The following is a 20,552-nucleotide window of genomic DNA, read 5'->3' on the forward strand; positions in this document are numbered from 1 at the left end:
CTGATGCACAATTTTATTGTAGGTATGAACACTATTGACAATGGATTGATTCGCTCCCAAATCTGTAGAAGTTAGTGCAGAAATAACAAAGAAAATAATATTCTTGAACTCAGAATGTCCTTTGACCCTTTGATATGCTTGCATTAATAGATTTTGATGCTTTGTTTACTTGAGCAGATCAGGTATATATATTGAGTGGACGGGTGTGGGGATGAATGGCCTTGTCTCCGAATGGAGACATGGACGTTCATCCTTACACCTATTTAGAAGTAACTAATCATTCACGATTTGTTACGAACTTAACACTAGTAATACAATGTAATACTAATCATTAAGATCTGCGCCCTGATATAAAGTGTAGATCAAAAGAGATCTAAATACCAAAGGAATCATAATATGTTTCGATCATGCCTTAAATGATCTCAGAAATATATATCATTGGTTTCTACTCTGCATTGGTTACATATAGCATTTATGCATATATGTATAATAGTATGTTCATCATACTGTTGTACAAATATATATGTGTGTGTGTGTGCTAATCACAGTAATGTGAGACGAAAGCTACATGCTTTAATAGTTTTGAAGGACCATCTAGATGCCTACTTTGCGAAAAAGAATCTGAACACTTGCTTTATGAGTGTCGCTTTGCTAAGAATTAGTGGTATTGGTTATGTAAGAAATTAATTTGGCAAACCACGTTCCCTGATAACCATTTTTTTTAAAAAGTTGGCCAAAACATGGTTGTTCTAAGGTTTATGGTAATTTATGGAAAATATCCCCTTCCATACTCCTATGGGAATTATGGAAAGAAAGGAATAGAAGAATTTTATGTAAGAAAAGATGGATCCAACATCCATTTTTAATAAATTGGAGGCTTGTATTATTGAAGTAGCTAACAATAATCTTAGAAATTCATAAAAGGAGGAAGGTTCCTTTTCAGACTCGAATGCAGATATGTGTAAAAATTGGTTTAAACTAATTAATTCACCAATGATATACACAAAATCAAACATGATCGCTAGGAAAGAATGTAAATGGGAACCTCCTCCTACAGGATGGTTAAATTTAAATTTTGATGGGGCCTCTAGAGGTAATCTAGGATCAAAAGGCTTAAGATGTATAATTTGTTCAGATAACAAATCAGGCCTAAGTGTGCCGTATCTTTAGGATTAATGTCTAATAACTTAGTGGAATTAGAGGCCCTTATAGAAGGCTTAACTCTAAGTAGAGGGATAGGTATTAACAAATTAGTTATCGAAGAAAACCCACAAATTATCCTAAATGCGTTAAGAAAAAGAGAGGCCCTAAACTGCATCCTTAATTCTAAGCTTGAATATGCCCTAGCCATCATTGATCAATTCAAAGAAACAATCATAAAACATATTTATAGGGAAAGTAATAGAGCAACAAATAATCTTGCTAACGAAGGAATAAATGGAGAAGAGATTCCAATAAGACAAGTTAATATGATAAGTTAGACACTTGTTCTTGAAGCGGAATTGGTTTAGAACTTTTAGTGTCCAAATAAACATGTTAAATTTAGTTGATATTATGGAAGTTTAATGTTAATAAGTGACATATTTTCGATTATTCAAAACTTTTCCTTATATACTATTTGATTTTAAAATTAAATTTAATAGGAGATAAGTTCCATTTTATTATTATGAAGCATACTTCTTTTCATTCTAACAACTTGGTCATAGCCAAGTTTAATTTTCAGGTTATATTTACAAGTATCAAGAGCAAATTTATAAATTCGGAAATAAAAAATAGGTGCTACAATTGGTTTAGTTACTCTAAGATATTTATGTAAGGGCTACACCAAGGATACATATCCATCTCTGATCTTTGGTGCCCAATTGAGATAGTTTTGTAAATCTAAACACAATCTTGAGCCTCGTGGCCTTTTACCTATCGTAAAAAATATGAATATAAATTTAATACATAATATAATATTCATGTTGTAATAATATAAATATTGAATAAGCAAAAGCCTATAACACCAAGAAAAGTTGTGGGCCTCTTATCTATGAGGTCTTGGGTTCGAGTTTACTCAAGTTTAACAAATAATAATAATAATCTTGGCTTCAGCGCATTACCCATAAAAAATAAAAAATAATATAAAAAATTATATATATATCATACGTTATATAAATATTATCATCATACTTAATTATTTATGTATCTATTTAAATCACAATAGTCGGTTTCAATAACAATATCTATTTGTACCGAAGGAGGTATCTATTTATACGTAAAGAGGCATTCTTTACTCATTTTTTTAGATAATTATATATGCTGAATTGAGACCATATACTATTGTAATGAAAAATAATGTTTATTGAGGTAAAGTCTAGGTTATTTGAATTGATACAAGCAAATAAGCATGGTCATCTAGATTAATTAAATGTGTATTGAGCATTGGAGAATTGATAATAGTGCCTTGAAATTGAATAACATTGAAGGATGATGCTTTGCTTGATAACCAAAGGGTGGTGCCAAATGAGCAAGAGTCTAGAATCAACCTAAGGTCAGATTTGAAAGCAATGCTTCTTCTTTAGTGGACCACTAGTAAATTTTTGGTTGATTCTTGCCCTTTTAAAGGACACTTTTACAAGTTTGATGCAAATTGTGGCAATTTGTGGAGTCTTGTTTTGCAACTTGACATGATATCCGATGTAGAGTATTTTGCTTTTTATTCCTTGTTTGAAAGTTTGGCTTTGTGATGTTAATGATAAATTAAGTAGGTTTGTTGTATGACAAAGCCACAAGGCTATTGCACATTGATGAACTCCTTGAAGTTGAACAATATAAAAAAGAGTAAAGTGCCTATGATGCACACTGTTTACCCTTTTATTGCACCAAATCAAAATGTGTGGCTACGAATTTCTCTCTAGCATGATCTTTCAAATGCTTGAGAGGATTCTTGGATGATGAGGATTGAGAATGAGTGCATTGAATGTGTTTAAGCTTATCATGACATCAAATCATGTCAAATGTGTTTTCAGTTGACTCAAAATAGGAGGGTGAAGGAATCCAATCAATGAAGTATGAACGTTGAATTTTAAATTAGTGAAGGACAAATTTGCAACTACAAGTTTGCTCCCGAATTTGCAGACTTGTATGGAATGGAATAATGGTCAAGTCAAGGTGACAAGTGACTGAATGAAGGTAGCTGCATGTGGAAATGTGATAAATAGGTGAATAAGATGAATATATAGGAATCTAAAACAATGAGTTTAACTTTGCACAATATGGGCCATTTGTTGGTATGTACATGCATTGAGACATAACATCAAAATAGGCACAAAATCAAATGGGAAACTGGCTTATGCAAATTTCATGATTAAAGCTACAGACTTAGCATTCCTTGTGTATCTATACAATATGCTTGTTTTCATTGCCATGTTTCTGTACTCTATTGTATCATTTGTAATTGGGCAAATTCCTTAAAAGAGTGATCTCAATTATTTCTTTCTTTTATTCTTGTTACAGTGAACTATACAATTTTTCTTTTTGCAAATGCTAATAGAAGAGAGAGGAAAGTGTCAAATTCTTGTGAAGTTCTTGAATTAATAGATCATATATAATAACAATGGAATTTATTATTTACTAGATCATTTAAAAGAAGAGGATCAAGGAGTTTTTAATTCTCTATTTGGCTTTTTTGGATATAGGGAAAGAAACATTGCTGATTATGTACATAGCATATCACCCCTATTCCAAAATGGCATGAGGGCGTTGGCAGAGAGCCCTATTGTGGGAGAGGTGTGTAAAAAACTTACAGAGCATTTTCATTTGCAGTTATTTTAGTTTTTTAATACCATATAATAATTAATCCATAAGTTTATAATGATTGTAAATTTTCATAATGGGTATTATATCACACTTAGAAAAAAATATAATAAACCACCATAAGGATCAAATGCCCCATAAAAGAACTAACAGTAATAATTTTCTTTAAATGCAGATACGTGGAACAGGACTTATCATGGGAATAGAATTTACGGATAATAAGTCACCCAATGACATCTTCCCACCTGAGTGGGGTAAGCTTTCCTTTTGCTCTTTTATTAATTAATTATACAATAGATTTGGGAAACAAAGAGGAGGGATTCAAATGAAAAGTAAATTTCATTTTACCCCTTTCAAATGCATTTAGTCATTTTGATCTGATACATTGGTTTTCTAAATTAGTAGCCCATACCTAAATTGTCCAAGAAAAGCTTTATTGGAACATCAGATTTTGGACATTATTAGTTAGCCTATGTTGCAAGGAAAATATACAGTAAGTTAACTTTCAAGATGGACTTTGTAACCCCCAAAAATGAAAGTGGCAGCTAAGCAGCATGAGATTGTGTGTAAATAAATCTATGTTTTTCTATTGTCATTTTTCATTTTTGTTGTTAGCCTGCATCACATGCAGTAGTCATGATAACTTCATGTAGTAGGAGCCTGATGCAGAGCAGGGATTAACAACTAGACTATTGATATGATATTTCACAACAAAAGGATTCATTCCTTCCTCAAGACTCAAAGAAATCATATTAGGGAGACCTCTTCACAAAGATAGACCTTTGGCATATCATGACTGAATTTGAACATAGACTCGTCTCAGTTTTGGATTCCCAAACGAATTCCACTCTGATACTTTAAAAGTTCAAGAGTCTTCCAAGATGGACCAATGGCCCTACAGGGTCACAACTCTCCAATAATGCATTAGGGTTTCAAAACTTTCATCCAACTCGAGACACCCTAGACCATGTGGAAATGGCATATACAGACCAACAATAACTCACAAGACTTGTATCTTCCCAACCTACTTGGCACTCCTCACAAACAGACCTAATTCCTTCTTGTACTCCCAACTGGCAAATATTGGCACAACTTTTGTTGCAGACTTGATATCCACAAACTGATCACAGATTCAAATACCCTTTTAGGAGCACGTCAATAACTGCACCATGTAGAAGCACCCATTCAGTAGGAACGAGAATATGGTGTACAACTCGTAGCTTGAACACAATATGGAACAGCTGGGTTAATGACAACGCTTAAAATACAAAGAGAGTCAATAACCAAAATGCTAGAATCCATAGTTCTAACACAATGAAGATAAACTCGATTCATAATGGCACATGATGAATTCTGACTAAAATCACACCACACAGAAATACAATAATGGCATGTAGCAAAGCACTTGACAGCTTCATAGAAACGACTCTTCCTTAAACTGGACATGGCCAATGGAAGATTTTACACCACAAAAGTTAAAATTGAAAAGGTATTACCAATGTCATCGAAGTGACGATAGCAGAAAGGAAATGAGAAAATGAAGAGCAGAACAATGAAGTTGCTCGGACCTGACTTAGAAAGAAGAAATGATTAAACATCATGAAACCAAGAAGGCTGAGATCAGATTTAGTTTGCACAACCATTGTGTTTACCATACAGGGTAAATGGATACTTATCGCATTAATAGGTTAGAATGTAACATAGAACAGATACTTTATTCATATAAGCACACATATCAGTTGACCCTCCTATTCTCAGCACCCCTTCATCATCTAGTTTCATCCTCTTTTTCCCTTCGTCATCACTCTCGCCACTGCCTTCTGAGTCCGACAACACGGCTTCTTCTCCTACCATTTGTGTATGCAAATCGATTATAAATCTCTTACCTCCCTTCTCCATTGACAGGGTATTCCTTTTCCAATCATGCTTTACCTTAGCTTGCACCAGCCACCCCCGTCCTAGGATGGCGTCGTACCCTCTTCTCTTTAATGGAATAACTACAAAATCCAGTAAAATGGTTGTGTCCCAATTGTTACTGGCTGCGCCATTAGAGTGCCCAAGGGTTTTATCCCATGTTGATCTGCCATAGTGTTGGTTGTCCAAGTTTTTTCCAGATATCTTCCGGCATCACGTTCACTACCGATCCTCCATCTACTATTGTATCTGTTAGCACCGTACTCAGAATGCCCATCTCCACCACTGCTGGATGTCTACCTGTAGTAAGTGCTAGTAACATCGGATCTGTTGCTGCTGCCGTGGCTGTTTCCTTACTATCCTTTGCTTCCTTTGTCACTCTCGGGGACGGTGTCATATTTATGATAGCCGTACACAACTGTGGCATGGTGAGAAAAAGATCATTTAATTTAATTGGTACTTCCATTTGCATTATCTGTTTCACCATGTCTTGTTCCGCCAAGTTTCTTTTCAAAGTTTCAGCAGTGTCTTTTACTTGTGACTTCTCCGCTCTCATCTGCTTCTCTATCTCTGTTCGGGCTTTTTGTAACCTCTCCTCTTCTTCTGCATTTGGATATTTTGCCTTCCTCGCCTACTCCCACGTGATTGCCAACACGTTCTCATTACTTGTTTCAATACTTAATAAATTTACGCTTTGCTTTGGACATTTTGAATCTTCATGGTCCCCTGGACCACACCATCTGCACAGTAGCTGTGGCATCTCCTTCGTAGTACAGTCCCTCGCGAAGTGACCCCAAAGATTACATGCCCGACACTATATCTCAATATTTATAAGAAATCTGAACAGATATTTCTTTTTGTTATAATCCAGTTATACATTAATCTCTTTTCTTTTCATTGCATTCCATGTACTCATATATATAAATCAGATTATAATCCGATTTTATATATTTTATTATTATTTTTAATTCTTCTTTATACCACTTTTCACACACCTACTGCAGCCACTCCAATTCCTTATTCAATCACTTTCTGTACTTTATAATGTATGATTTATATCACAATTCTCTTATTATCAATTGCTCTGCTCTTTAATACTCTTTCTTCCTTTTCTCCACCACTTACTTTTGCCAATGATATGATATTCTCTTTATATCTCATCAAAAAAGGAATTGTCTTTTCAATTCCAAAGGTTACTTCTTTTCAGAAATCTTAATCATTTTCTTTTAATGTAAGAACCCCAACCTGGCTTCTAATTTGAATATTGATGCACAACTTCACGCTTTGCAATTGTTTTATTTTTTCAAAGTTTTGTAATATATATTTCTTAATATTAATAGATTGTTTCAATGAAATACTGAATACACCCTGATGGAATTCTACATTTTTGCAATATTCAAATTCCCAAATGTCATGCCAGGGGGAGAATCTTCATATTCAATGGCTTGAAATGTACAGGTCTGGGGATCTTTTCAACAACCAAGGCCGGGATGTGATTGAAGAGAAATTTGCTGTGACAGGGTACAAGCAGTATTTGTCATCTGTTTTTAATCACTTTGAAGTTGTGGTATAATGAAGGGTTGTAGATAGTTTTATAATGCTTCTTCAATCAGCAAAGGCGACCTGCTGAAGTGTCCTAAATCTGAGATAGTCACAGTATTTGTTTAAATGGCCACTATCATTTGGAATTTTACTCTTATTTCATAATCATTCTGAAAATTGTAATATATGCTCATTGTTCCAGCATTTTTCCTGACCATTGGCCATCTCAAAGTCTTGAGCTCACAATATAGCAGTAGTCCTCATTTCCAGGAATGGAATTTTGAGGCAAAAGGCATATTATCCACACCCAAAAAACTCAGAAAATATGATGAAGTTCATACATACTCAGAACGTATGCCCAGATAAAAAAATGTGGAAACCTTCAGGAAATATGTATCAGTGTCTGGAACACTGGCTTTTACTCCTGTAAATTCAAGCAAACTACAAAGATGGCAAATATGTGCAGAATGACTGATGGTTTGAGCAACATATGATGGTCAAAGAAAAAGGCCCAACATTTAAAGGACTCGGATAAGATTTAAGAAGCAAATATTTGTGAAGTGGTAAACTTTCAAGATAAATCAGAGTAAAGAATTCTGAGATTCCCTTTGGAGAAGACTCAAAGAAGAAGAAGAGTTAAGCAAGGCTACCAGCTTTGTTTGAAACAAAGGCCTATCGAATCAAAGAAAGTGTGTCGGACACTAAGTAATGAAAACCAATCTATATAGTTAAAGCAGCACAGATAGTTCTAAGTTGCATTGACAAACAAGAGCAATTATTAGCTGATCAACATTAGCATAGAAGATGGAGAATAGTGCATCAACATGCATATGTAAAGTGCTCGTTTCAATAAAGTACCATGCTCACATTACCTTGAATGGACTGAAAGGAAATAGCAGACAGTTTAAATACCTTAGTTGCTTACACCAAATAAGTGTGTGGCTTTTGGAAGTTTCAAAGTAGGGCTTGTTTAAATTAAAACAATAAACATTAATTTGGCAGTTTCTAGTATTGTTTGGAGGCATTATTTATTTTCTGGAAGAGCTACAGTATCTCAGAAATGATAATGGATAAGCCAGTTTTGATTATAGAATATACAAAACATGGTACCAAACTTAATATGCCTGATATGTGCAAGGAATTTTCCCTGATTGCACACTATGCATGCCAACAGGCAGTTGTGTGTATGCTAAGATGATAAGGTAGCCGAGTATCAGAATTTGGTATTAATCATCCCTTTTTCTTGAAGCAATATTGTTGGGGATAAATATCATAGCATCTGCAGAAATAAGATGCAGTGTCTGTAGCACCCCGATGGTGATGTTTCCAGAAATCTTCAGGACGGCATATGGAGGTCACAGCATCATACAATGGAATAACTAGAATTCGTGCAGCAGATAAGGGATCTCTAGCACATAGATTAAAAGGCACCCCAAGAAATCTGTGTACAAGATAAGGAAGAGATGATTGGAGCAAATAGAGATAGATTGATGTCTTCAAGCGCCCGAGCAAAGGAATGATATTGGACGTTAGGCCTCTGCATCTAAAGCTTGAGCAGAAGAGAATTAAGTCCGCCTGTTGAAAGCATATGGAGAAAAACGGAAGCCCAAACATGCTGAACATGTATAGGCCAATAGGAATAGACGCATGCGGATGAGAAGGGGAAGAATTTTGAACAGGAGGCCCTTGAATATGGAGTCGGATTTGGACTACGCCGCCATGTATATCACGAGAAAGAGGAATATATAAATACATTTGCTTGTTCTAACCCTGTGTTTTTGTTGCAGGTGAATACACGTTTGGATGAAGGAGCCGCCAGAAATTCGAAGATAATCATGGTGCACCATACATGCCTAATGGAGGAAGGCCCTATGCAATTTTGGAGAATGATCCTCAGTGATACATCCGACAATACTATGAATTTGATAAATATTTTGATTCATAAGCTTCCATCGTTTGATTTGGAAGTAATATGTTGTTAATTACAATATTGATTATGGGGTAAAGCTTACATTTGAAGCTTATAATAGCAAAGTGATTAGTTTCTTGTTATTAAAGGGCGCGATGTTTTGAAGAGAGGCCCATGTCCTTTGGCAATCTATAAATATGAGATGTAAAACAAAGACATGTGAGAGACAATACATATTCATTTTCATATTTTAAAATTTTTTATAGTTGCACGTATGATGTATTATATTCTTTTATCGGCAAAGAAATGAAGTTTTTGAGCAAAGCCTGTGGACTAAATTATGGAGCAAATTCATATGCGATTCCGGAATTGAAACACAATAAATTGATCATCTGTAAGGAGTGTCTTTATTGTGATTTATTCCTGGCATAATTATTAATTTTATATTTCGGAGTTTTAAACTATTATTAAGTTGTCCTTTATAAATGTTTTTTTTTTTTGAAATTTACTTTCTATAAATATTTTAATATTCCAATAAGTAGACTGGGTCATTATTGCACTTTAAATTTGATAAACATAAATATTGTGAAATATTTAATTATTTTCGTATTTATGTCTAATTTGTCTCTACGGGAGTTAAAGTGCATTTTAGACTGGTTCAAATTGCATTTATATAATTGATTCGTCGTATCAGAATTATTAAAATTATTTATAGTTTTAAGTATATTAAACTTTATAAAGTTGTACGTCTCAACTTATAATATTGACTCTGATTGCCCATTTGATCAAGCACTGGTCTTTTACTCCTGATTTATAATCCATACGCTAGCAACTGTTTCATTTCTTTCCATTGAAGAATTAATGTATTGATTTGTTGCAATCATCTATAATAATCACTTTTATTTAAAAAATATTCATACAATTATTTACCTTTATTTTTAATTTATAAATTGCAAGTTTAAAGTTTTCCTATAATTCTTGCCATTTGGAAAAAATTTATTGTATTTGTGTTCTAATCAATTTGCTTTAAGCATCTTAGATCTAAGTGTTTCGTCCAAGATCAGGTACACTCGCCTCGGTCTTGCAGAGCCGGAAGCGCAGGGGATTTAGATCACATCGATCAATCCCGTCAAGTTGGCCTTAACCAGTTGGATATCACAGCATCGAGCAGGCAAGGCTTGTAGGATTCTAATCTGTGGTTTTGGGAACCAACACACCCAATTCAAATAGTCAAATGAAACGCTTTATTTCTTTTGAGTGCATAAGCAAGGAAATCTACAGACAATTAATGAGAACCTGATATGTAATGGATCAATACTCCAGCTGGCTGATCAATGTGCATAGAATTCCTTCACCGTAAATTACAATGCTACCACCTTATGCATTTATAATGAACCAATGTTGAAACACTGTTCTGAATTGTATTTGGCCATCTACCAAAAATGCCCAGCTTTCTACTAAGCAACACAACACACTCAAGATCAAACACGAGCCATAGGAGTTTGGCCACTGGTCACTAACACAAATTGCAAGGCTTAGAAACATCAAATGCTGGTCTCAAAGATACATCTGCCAGCTCCTATGCTAAACGCTGCTCATTAAAAATGAATCGCACATCCTGCAGTAAGACATCCAATCTCTAAATTAAAGTCTCAGCCAATTCGACCAGAACTGAATTATGTGGTCTCTCAACAAGAAATCGTGGATCACCACAACTTAGGAATTATTCACCTTCAGAATCTCCAAGCCACAGTAATACAGTAAGGAGACTTGGCAAATTGTTTATAACAACACAATTTGCAATGAAATTACCAGAACAATCTCCTAGACACAGGAAACACAGATAAGAGATTTAGATAGTGAAATCGCTATACATCAGTAGTGACTTCAACCTTTCAAAACTTCAAAGACCCTTGCACATCAGCAAGGGCATACAGTTAAGAACCCAGGAAAAAGCCACGAAGGCACAAAATCAAATATAAATCAAGTGTGCATTTCCCAATGAAATGAGTTTATTTATAAGCTTTTGTTGGAAAAAGTTTCCATAAAACTCCACTTTAGAAATCGTAGAAGTTTCCCAAAAGAACTCAACACTAGAAACTTTCCAACTTGTTCTTTTAGAAATATCATTTAAAGTCATTATTATAATAATGCAATTCAATAAATAATAACTAAATAAGCACTCATGCAATTATTAACCTGATTAATTGCAAGTGACAACCAACTGCCAAGCTATCCACTGTGCTGCCGAAAATAGAAACTACTAAAAATGGACTTATTAGAAGTAGTAAATCCATAACTAAGACCTCCACAGCACCCTGTCAGCTCACTAGGGTCGCTATGGTGAACTAACTTGGCCAACTGCAGGAACCTGCTGAAAATGGGGACATTACAGTCCTCCCTCCCTAAGATTGCTTGTCCCCAAGCAATTCCGGGGCAACATGACCACAGAATCCACCTGGATCCCAAAGGTAGAACTTTTGTACCATCCCTGTTGTATACAAACAACCCCTGTAGCACCAACACCCAAACAACGGATATCAACATCAGAATCATCTGAAAACCGACCTGAGGTGCTAATGAAGGCAACATTCCATCAGAACTCAATACAACTATAATACCAACTCTGTCCACACCTGAGTTCCAATCAAACTGACAATCACACCCAACTGCACTATGGAGATGGTGAGAATCACAGGTACCTGAATCACTAACACCAACTCCAACCTCTACCAAAATATCTTGGGTGTGTAGATACTACAAGGGGTCTAACTTGCAATTGTCAATCCCATCTACAAAAGATGGTGCTAATCCATCCCATAATGGTTGGAATGAAACTGGAACCAACCCACACCGACGTGAAACCAAGTCCTCTACTTGTGGGTCGAAAGAAAAATGATGATCATAGCTCACGGTGTAATGCCAATAAAAACTCCCAATCTCTATCCAGGGCTCATCATCATCAAATTGGGAATTAGAAGATGGCTCCAATCTCTAACTCTGAACTACTGGTTGAGCAGGATCCTGGGCAGTCCTCTTAGCAAACCCAACCTTGAAATCCCTATGGGGAAGCATAATAGGTAGACTCTCTACAATATTTCCCACCACCCTCTGAATGACACAAGAGGCTCGGATGAGAGTATCCTCAGACACTCTATACGAATCCTCCTGCACATCTGAATTCTCCAAAAGATACTCCGTGAAAGACTGTGTGCAGTAGAAATTATATGTGGAAGCATCAACCTGCTCCCCTACGACCCACAACTGATCCCTCTGAAAATGTGGCACTACCATTTGTCCAATGGTACCAACTGTATGAAATGAAGAAATAGATCTACTTCTAGTAAAAAGAAGCAAATCACCATGAGAGCTCGTCTCCCCTGATGCTCTCACCTCCTCTATACCTACTGCACCCATATGCTAGATGGATGTGTCGGTCACATCATCACATCCCTCATCCTCAACCATGGAAGCAAACTCACCACCAACCACAATATGTAACTGAACAGGGTCTAGGGTTGGTGTCGACTATACCCACTCTAACTCCACGGTAACCTCATCCAACTGTGACTATGACTCTCGAAGAGCCAACTGAGTATACTGAAGAGAGTCCATAGTCACCTCAAGCTCCTCAGTAAGCTTAGCTACCTCCTCCTCTTTCCTTAACAACGTCTCATAACAGGTGCTACCCCTCTCCAAAAGGTAATCCCTTTCAGCAATTGACTGCAAGTAATTATACTTCAAGATCCTGACAACCTCACGAAGCACATGAACCTCTGCTAGAGAAAGAGTACTATCACCGCACTCATTAGACATAGGAGCACCCCAACTAGATGTAGCTAGCATCTAATGGACAACATCATGATGCCCAAGAGTTGAAGAATGCCACTATTACTCACCTTCAGCTGACTAGTCACATGATGTCTCTATAACCCATGACTCCTATGCAATCTCTGTGTCTCACTAACTACACTGTGATAGGAAACTGAATCAAAACTGCCCACCACAAGATTGCTCATATGTGCACCATCAATCTCGCACAACTCCACATCCGAGATACAACTACTAGGTACCTCAACCAACTCCTTATTCGAAGAAATGGAAGCCCCCACAATATCAATCTGCTCGCATGTCTTAGCTTCCACCTCAATCGTAAGATCATGAAAAGATCGATCTTGCTTTCATCCAAAACATCCTCGAAGTCATCACCCAATATCTGATAAGGGATATGATAGTCGTTGCAGCTCACAGCATCATCAGATGTGTCCATACCGTCTGCATCTACATCTCCCAACTTCGTTGTAACACCTATGTCACCAACATTATCGTTGGGTGACTCCATATGTGCCTAGCTCCCACCTAAGGAAGCAACTGTCTCCTGAACTGGAGCAACACTACAGTAGATGACATATAAGTCGCCAATAACAACTCCCTCCTCCGGTGAGTCTGACAAGCCAGTGGCAACTAAGAAACTACTTTGGGAGCCTCAACCTATTGAAGCTTAGTGCTGCTATCCATCACGGGCACATCCACATGTCCCTGTGAAACTAGTCGATCATCAATACTGCAAATAGGACTAGCAAGTGCCGTACTAAATGAAGGAACATCAGCATCATGGACACCTGTCGAGGAAAACTCAAGCTTTCTTCCCTGCAACCTCAATGTCGGCCTCCTAAAGGCAGAAACCATATACCTAGCTGCCCTCTCAACGGTCGTTAGATCCGACAAACTTTCCACCAACTTCTATTGATGAAGCTTAAGTTTCCCCATACTCTCTTACAAAGCATTCATTTTTACTCTAACTTCCTCATTACTCCACCGACTTCTAGAACTGCTAGTCCTATGTCTATCCATAACTAGAGAAATTAAAGTGCTAGTCACTCTAGTAATCAAATCTGAAAATCTTTAAGGTCAGCACTGAACAAAATAAAAATTGAGCCCAATTCCTACAGGCTGGCAGGAAACTGCTCTAATACCACTGTAAGAACCCCAACCTGGCTTCTAGTTTGAATGGTGATGTACAACTTCGCGCTTTGCAATTGTTTTATTTTTTCAAAGTTTTGTAATATATGTTTCTTAATATTAATAGATTGTTTCAATGAAATACTGAATACACCCAATTCAAATAGCCAAATCAAATGCTTTATTTCTTTCGAGTGCATAAGCAAGGAAATCTAAAGACAATTAATTAGAACCTAATATGTAATGGATCAATACTCCAGTTGGCTAATCAATATGCATAGAATTCCTTCACTGTAAATTACAATGCTGCCTCCTTATGCATTTATAATGAACCAACGTTGAAACACTGATCTGAATTGTATTTGGCCGTCCACCAAAAACGCCCAACTTTCTACTAAGTAACACAGCACACTCAAGATCAAACACGAGCTATAGGAATTTGGCCACTGGTCACTTAGAAACATCAAATGCTGGCCTCAAAGATACATCTGTCGGCTCCTATGTTGAATGCTGCTCATTAAAGATGAATCGCAAGTCTTGCAGTAAGACATCCAATCTCCAAATTAAAGTCTCAGCCAATTTGACCACAACTAAATTATGTGGACTCCCAACAAGAAATCGTGGATAACCACAACTCAGGAATTATTCACCTTAAGAATCTCCAAGCCACAGTAATATAGTAAGGAGACTTGGCAAATTGTTTATAACGGCACAATTTGCAATGAAATATACCAGAATAATCTCCCAGATACAGGAAACACAGATAGGAGATTTAGATAGTGAATTGCTATCCATCAGCAATGACTTCAAACTTCAGAAACTTCAAAGACCCTTATACATCAGCAAGGGCATACAGTTAAGAACCTAGGCAAAAGCCAGAAAGGCACAAAATCAAAAATAAAATCAAGCCTTTCCTAATGAAATGAGCTCTCATTTATAAGCTTTCGTTGGCAGAAGTTTCCATAAAAATCCACTTCAAAAATCGTGGAAGTTTCCCAAAAGAACTCAACACTAAAAACTTTCCAACTTGTTTTTTTAAAAATATCACTTAAAGTCATTATTACAATAATATAAGCATTATTATAATAATGCAACTCAATGAATAATAACTAAATAAGAGCTCATGCAATTATTAACCTAATTAACTACAGGTGACGACCAACTACCAAGCTATCCACTACGCTGCTGAAAATAGCAACTACTAAAAATGGACTTACTTAAAATAGTAAATCCATAACTAAGACCCCCAAAACGCTCTGTCAACTCATGAGGGTCACTATGGTGAACTAACTTGGCCAACTGCAGGAACCTACTAAAAATGGGGGCATTACATTTAACAGAATCTCAGCTCTTTACAAGAACTTCTAATATCTTTAGTCCATTTTTAATATTATCTCAAATAACATTATATTCGGATGTTCTTTCTTCAAAACATTTAGACTGATGATGCCCCTTTAAAAATTATTGTTCTTCCCTTTTCTGGAACTTATGATAATAATAATTTTATTGCCTGCATTGATGATTCGATTCATGGTGTATGCAGAAGTTTTGATTCAGTATCATGTGCACCTACAACAGCTATCCTTTGATGCCGCTATGTACTGCTTTGTAGTTGTTTTTGGTTGATTAATCAGTCTTGATCAATAGCGAATATTTCCATATGTGTTCATTGTTTTTATATACTCATTTATGGTCTTCTACGCATTTATGTGCTTCTAAAATACATTTGCTTCGGATTTTTGTTGCTGGAATGGTATCTTGCTGCTGTATCTCTTTCTGTTTGTATAAACACACTGCCATTTCATAGTAGTGGTTATCACTTTAAGAGAACATATCTCCAGTTCATCATTCCTGAAGACACTACTGTGTATGTCTTGTGTAATCTCCAATGGCTTTTCTTTGTTTGCTGCTGTATGTTAAAACTCCAACGTGATTCTTCCACCCTGTCTATGGTTGTGTAATGGTCGAAGGTTGCAAGATGCTGATCATTCTATCTCATACAAGTTTCTTTCTCCACCACAACGTTGACTTCTATATGTAATGGTTTGAATCAATTTTCTATAGCTGTATATGCTTACTCATCTTATACATGCTAACAACATCTCTTTGGGAGTAAAATGTACTGATTGAAAACTTAAAATATCAATTTCACCCTGTATATCCCATGACGTTGAAGCACATATCACAGGCAGACTCAATATTTTATGATTGCCATAAAACTCCATTACTATTGATCTTCCTATCGTATATATTTCCATGGTTGTATACTGTTCAGCCTCTGTTTCTAATCACTCTTTTATATTCAACTGCTCCACTTCATTTTTGGAAGATTATCATTTGCACTCTTTTGACGGTATATGTGTTGCTTCCTAATTGTTTATTTTTCCTCTAATAGCTAATGTGGACATGGGTATGATTTGGCACTGTCTAACTCATACGCTGAAAAAACGTTATATTTTAGCTATGTAAGAATCTGTGACCATTCAATACTGCCAATTCTAGAACTATAAAATTCATTTGTTATTACTATACAAGCTCTGTAAATCATAATTATAGACTGTATCGCTGAATAATATATTGTTTGCTTGCACGATACTGTTTACCGTATTGGGTAAAGAAATTAACGCATACAGATAATAAATAAGAATAGCAGAACTCTTTGTATTATTCGCATATGCCAAGAGATTACATACAACTTCTGATGATCCTTACAATGATCCCGAAGGGTGTATAAATACTTTTTGAAGAACCTTCCCGAAGGGTTCTGTTGGCTAAATGACAACTACCAAAAGGCCCATCAGCTAGATAAAAAGAACCCTCTCGAAGGGACCTGTCGGTTACATAAAAAGAACCTTCTCGAGGGGACCCGTCGGCTACACAATATCTACCGACAACATACATCCTTTCGGCTACACAATATTTACCTATGACATCATCCCCCCCAAAAGAAAAAGTCGTCTCCAGTCGACAATTGCAAAATATCCGAGACAAATTAACAAAACGGAATACATTAACTGACTAACTATAACAAGATAGATCTGTTTTTTTCACACCACTTTCACATTTGTCCCACGCCTGCACCAAATTGGTCTCCAAACCACGTTGCATTTGTAGCCTTTGCTAACACAATACTGTCTCCTTAATCAAGCTGACCTTGATAGCCACCCATGCCGCTTTCTCTACTTCCAACTCCTGGGTACCTTAAGCCAAATTTCGCTAGACTACCTTCAACTGGATGATCAACTCCTCCCAAGCTCTCTATGCATCCACCAAGACAGTCTCACGTCCAACACCTACTCCAAGTGCCTCTGGTACACAAACACTACATGCCTGCAGCAGCTCCAGGTCTCATCAACTGGTCATACTTCCCATGATTGATAACCGCAACAATGACTGGGGGTCTAGGGGGCCAGCGAGGTCCGCCGTCAAGACCAAATTAGCACTCCAAAACCCACACAAAACTGCATGGAACACTATTTTTGTGATTTTCTTCTGATTCCACTCTTTCTGGCAACCGCTGATGTTTTACTACTTGTTTCTGTCTTTACCTTCCCTTTAGCATCATGCATTACTCATTCTAAACTGTTTCAATCTGTCATTTTTTTATTATATCTTTTTTTTTCTCTGGAAAACCTCCTATCACCCTTCTTCTGAATTTTGTTCAGCTATTTCATCTGGTAGGCCGTACGGCCTCTCCCTGAATACTTTACAAATGGCTCCTATTTCTATACGGATTTTCTATCTTGCCTCCTTCCTGTGTCTGCCCTTGGAGATAAATTGTGATGTCGTACTGTGCTATTGTATATTTTCTTTGTTGTTTCTTAACTACAAGGCTTGTACGGGTATCAGCTTATTATTCAACTCTAGATGCCAAACTTTATTCACCAATTCCGTACGCCAAGCTACATTCACCAAACTGTATTCTTGAAATCCGTACGCCAACTTCTATGGTTGAAATCCGTACGGCAAACTGTGAAGGAATCCATACACCAAATTGAGAAGGAAATCCATACACCAACTGTGAAATTCGTACGGTGACAACTGCAAGGTTAATCTCAAAATCTGTATGGTGGAAATAGGCAATATCCTCTGAAATCCGTACGGTAGCAATCAGAAAGTTAGAAGCCCATACAATAGCAATTGGAAGCTTACTTTCAAATCCGTACGCTATATCCCTCCTTTAAATTTCCATACGGTGCTTGCAAGTTTTTAAAATCTGCCGTACGATGAATGAAGCTTTGAAAGTTGTACGGTGACTTTTTCTATTCTGACCCTTTTTTTTCCAATTTTTTTTTTCCTCTTTTTTTTTTTTTGAAAATACAACAAATTCAATTTTCCCTCCAGATTTCGCCATTCTACAACGACGAGGGAGTCATTCGGACTTTGTCATTCTGTGAATGGTACATTTTTAGCTTCGACCCATTGACTGCCTAAGGCACTTATTGTCCGTCCAAAGTCCACAATTTTATTGCTCCATTGTCACCTACCTCCTGGATCTAGTATGGCCCGACCCATTTGACTTTAAATTTGTTTGGTTTGATTTCGTTTCGTTCGTTGTACTTCAACACCCACTGTCCCGGTTGGAACTTGTTCAGTTTTAGGTGTTTATCATGCCATGCTTTGCGCCTATTCTGTGTCACCTTCGTGGCCCTTTGTGCTTGCAATCGTCGAAGTTTATTTAAGTTACCCGCTCTCTCCCTCAAGTTTTCCATATCGCCTGGTTTGAAACTCGGTGCCATGAATTCCATCGGCTGCCACTCCTTGTCGTCAATAACTGTATTCTTGATTTTAGAACCTTTACTCCGTACTACTGAGGCTTTTATTAAACTCTTCCTCTTTGTTTCCTATGCAGACCTTTCTACTATATCCGTGGTTCGATGTAACATTTCCATTCCGTGCGGTCGTACAATGGAATCTTTCCTTTGTTTGGGTTCGTACTGTATGTTCTTCCCTTCAACTTTTGTCGTGACTACCTTTCCTTCTTCTGCTTCTCTGTATTCCTTCGGACATTCATTTCCCTCTTCTTTCTCACCTTCAATGACCCATAGCATATTACGGCTCGGAAAGAGCTCATAATCCTCCATCTGCCAGTGGAAAAGGCCGTTCAACGAGTCATTAGGTTCCATTCTCTTCTTTCCATCGTCATTATTCTCACTTTCACCTTCTGAGTCTGACGATGTTGCCTCCTTACCTACCATTTGTATGTGTAGGTCAATTATGAATCTTCTGCCTCCGCGCTCTATTGATAGAGTATTCTTTTTCCAATCATGCTCAACCTTTGCTTGTATGAGCCATCCTCGGCCCAGAATGGCATCATATCCTCTCCTCTTCAGCAAGATGATGACGAAGTCGAGCAGAAACGGTTGTGTTCCGATAGTCACTGGCTGTGCTATCAGGACTCCCAACGATTTGATCCCATGTTGGTCTACCGTTAATAATTGGAATGTAGGTGGCCACAATGTCGACTGTCCCAACCTCTTTCAAGTATCCTCTGGTAACACATTCACACTAGAACCTCCGTCCACAATCGTGTCTGTCAGAACAGTTCCCAAAATTCCCATCTCGACAACCGCCGGATGCCGTCCGGATGTAAGGGCTAGCAGCATTGGATCTTCTGCACTTGCGCCACTTTCCTTCTCCCTTCTATCCGTTGTACTTGCTCCACTTTCCTGCTCCCTTCTGTGTTCTCTTGGTAGTTTAGCAGTTGGAGCGATGTTTGTGAGTGCCAATCGGAGTTGAGGCATTGAGAGCAACAAGTCACTTACTTTGACAGGTACTTCAGTTTGTAATATCTGTCGTACTATGTTCTGTTCTGCGCAATTCCTTGCTGACGTACCGGTAGTGTCCTTCAAATGTGTTTTCTCCGCTTGCATTGCTTTCTAGATTTCTGCCTGTGCTTCCTCTAGTCTCTTCTTTTCTTCCGTCGAGTCAGGGTACAGTCTTGCTTCTGAGTGATTGCCAAAATCTCCTCTTCATTCATCTCGATGGTGATCAAATTTACTTCGGATTTCGGGCACTTGGCATCTTCATGATCGTCGGGTCCGCACCATCTACATAATAATTTCGGTGTGTTGGCCGTTGTACAGTCTTGGGCAAAGTGGCCCCACAAATTACATGCTCGGCATTGAACCATCAATTGATCGTTTGCATCGTACTGAATTCAACTTCGGCTGCCATTGTTATTGTTATTGTTATCATTGTTGTTGTTTTGCCCTCTGCTATTATTTCTGTACCCACCCAAAGTGGCACCATCAATGTTTGTGTTTCCATTCCCTCCTAACGTGGAAGCTGCCTGTGTCAGGAGCACTTGTTGAGATCCTCTGGTTTTCATATTGAAGGGGCATTCTTTTATGGAATGTCCCATGATCTGGCAGAACTCGCAGAACTAGTTCTTTGGACAAGATCCCTTTGTGTGACCTTCCGCCTT

At 37.3% G+C, this 20,552-nt stretch overlaps 1 protein-coding gene across 2 annotated transcripts in view; it reads left to right on the forward strand.

Moving 5' to 3' along the window:
- The window catches only part of POP2 (Pyridoxal phosphate (PLP)-dependent transferases superfamily protein), a 269,455-nt gene that overhangs the window by 174,959 nt on the left and 73,944 nt on the right, over nt 1-20,552 (forward strand). The window contains exons 16-18 of one of the 2 annotated variants that reach the window (XM_089818182.1): nt 3,681-3,771; nt 3,974-4,052; nt 9,042-9,419. In XM_089818182.1, coding sequence (XP_089674308.1) covers nt 3,681-3,771; nt 3,974-4,052; nt 9,042-9,061 — 190 coding nt within the window. In that variant the 3' untranslated portion in view covers nt 9,062-9,419. Of the gene's footprint in view, nt 1-3,680; nt 3,772-3,973; nt 4,053-9,041; nt 9,420-20,552 lie in introns of those variants that run through there. The other variant, XM_089818181.1, reaches the window with a different exon arrangement.

This window comes from Cupressus sempervirens, chromosome 3 (genome assembly GCF_028749045.1).
Source record: "Cupressus sempervirens isolate cs-2001-9-10 chromosome 3, ASM2874904v1, whole genome shotgun sequence".
Taxonomy (NCBI): domain Eukaryota; kingdom Viridiplantae; phylum Streptophyta; class Pinopsida; order Cupressales; family Cupressaceae; genus Cupressus; species Cupressus sempervirens.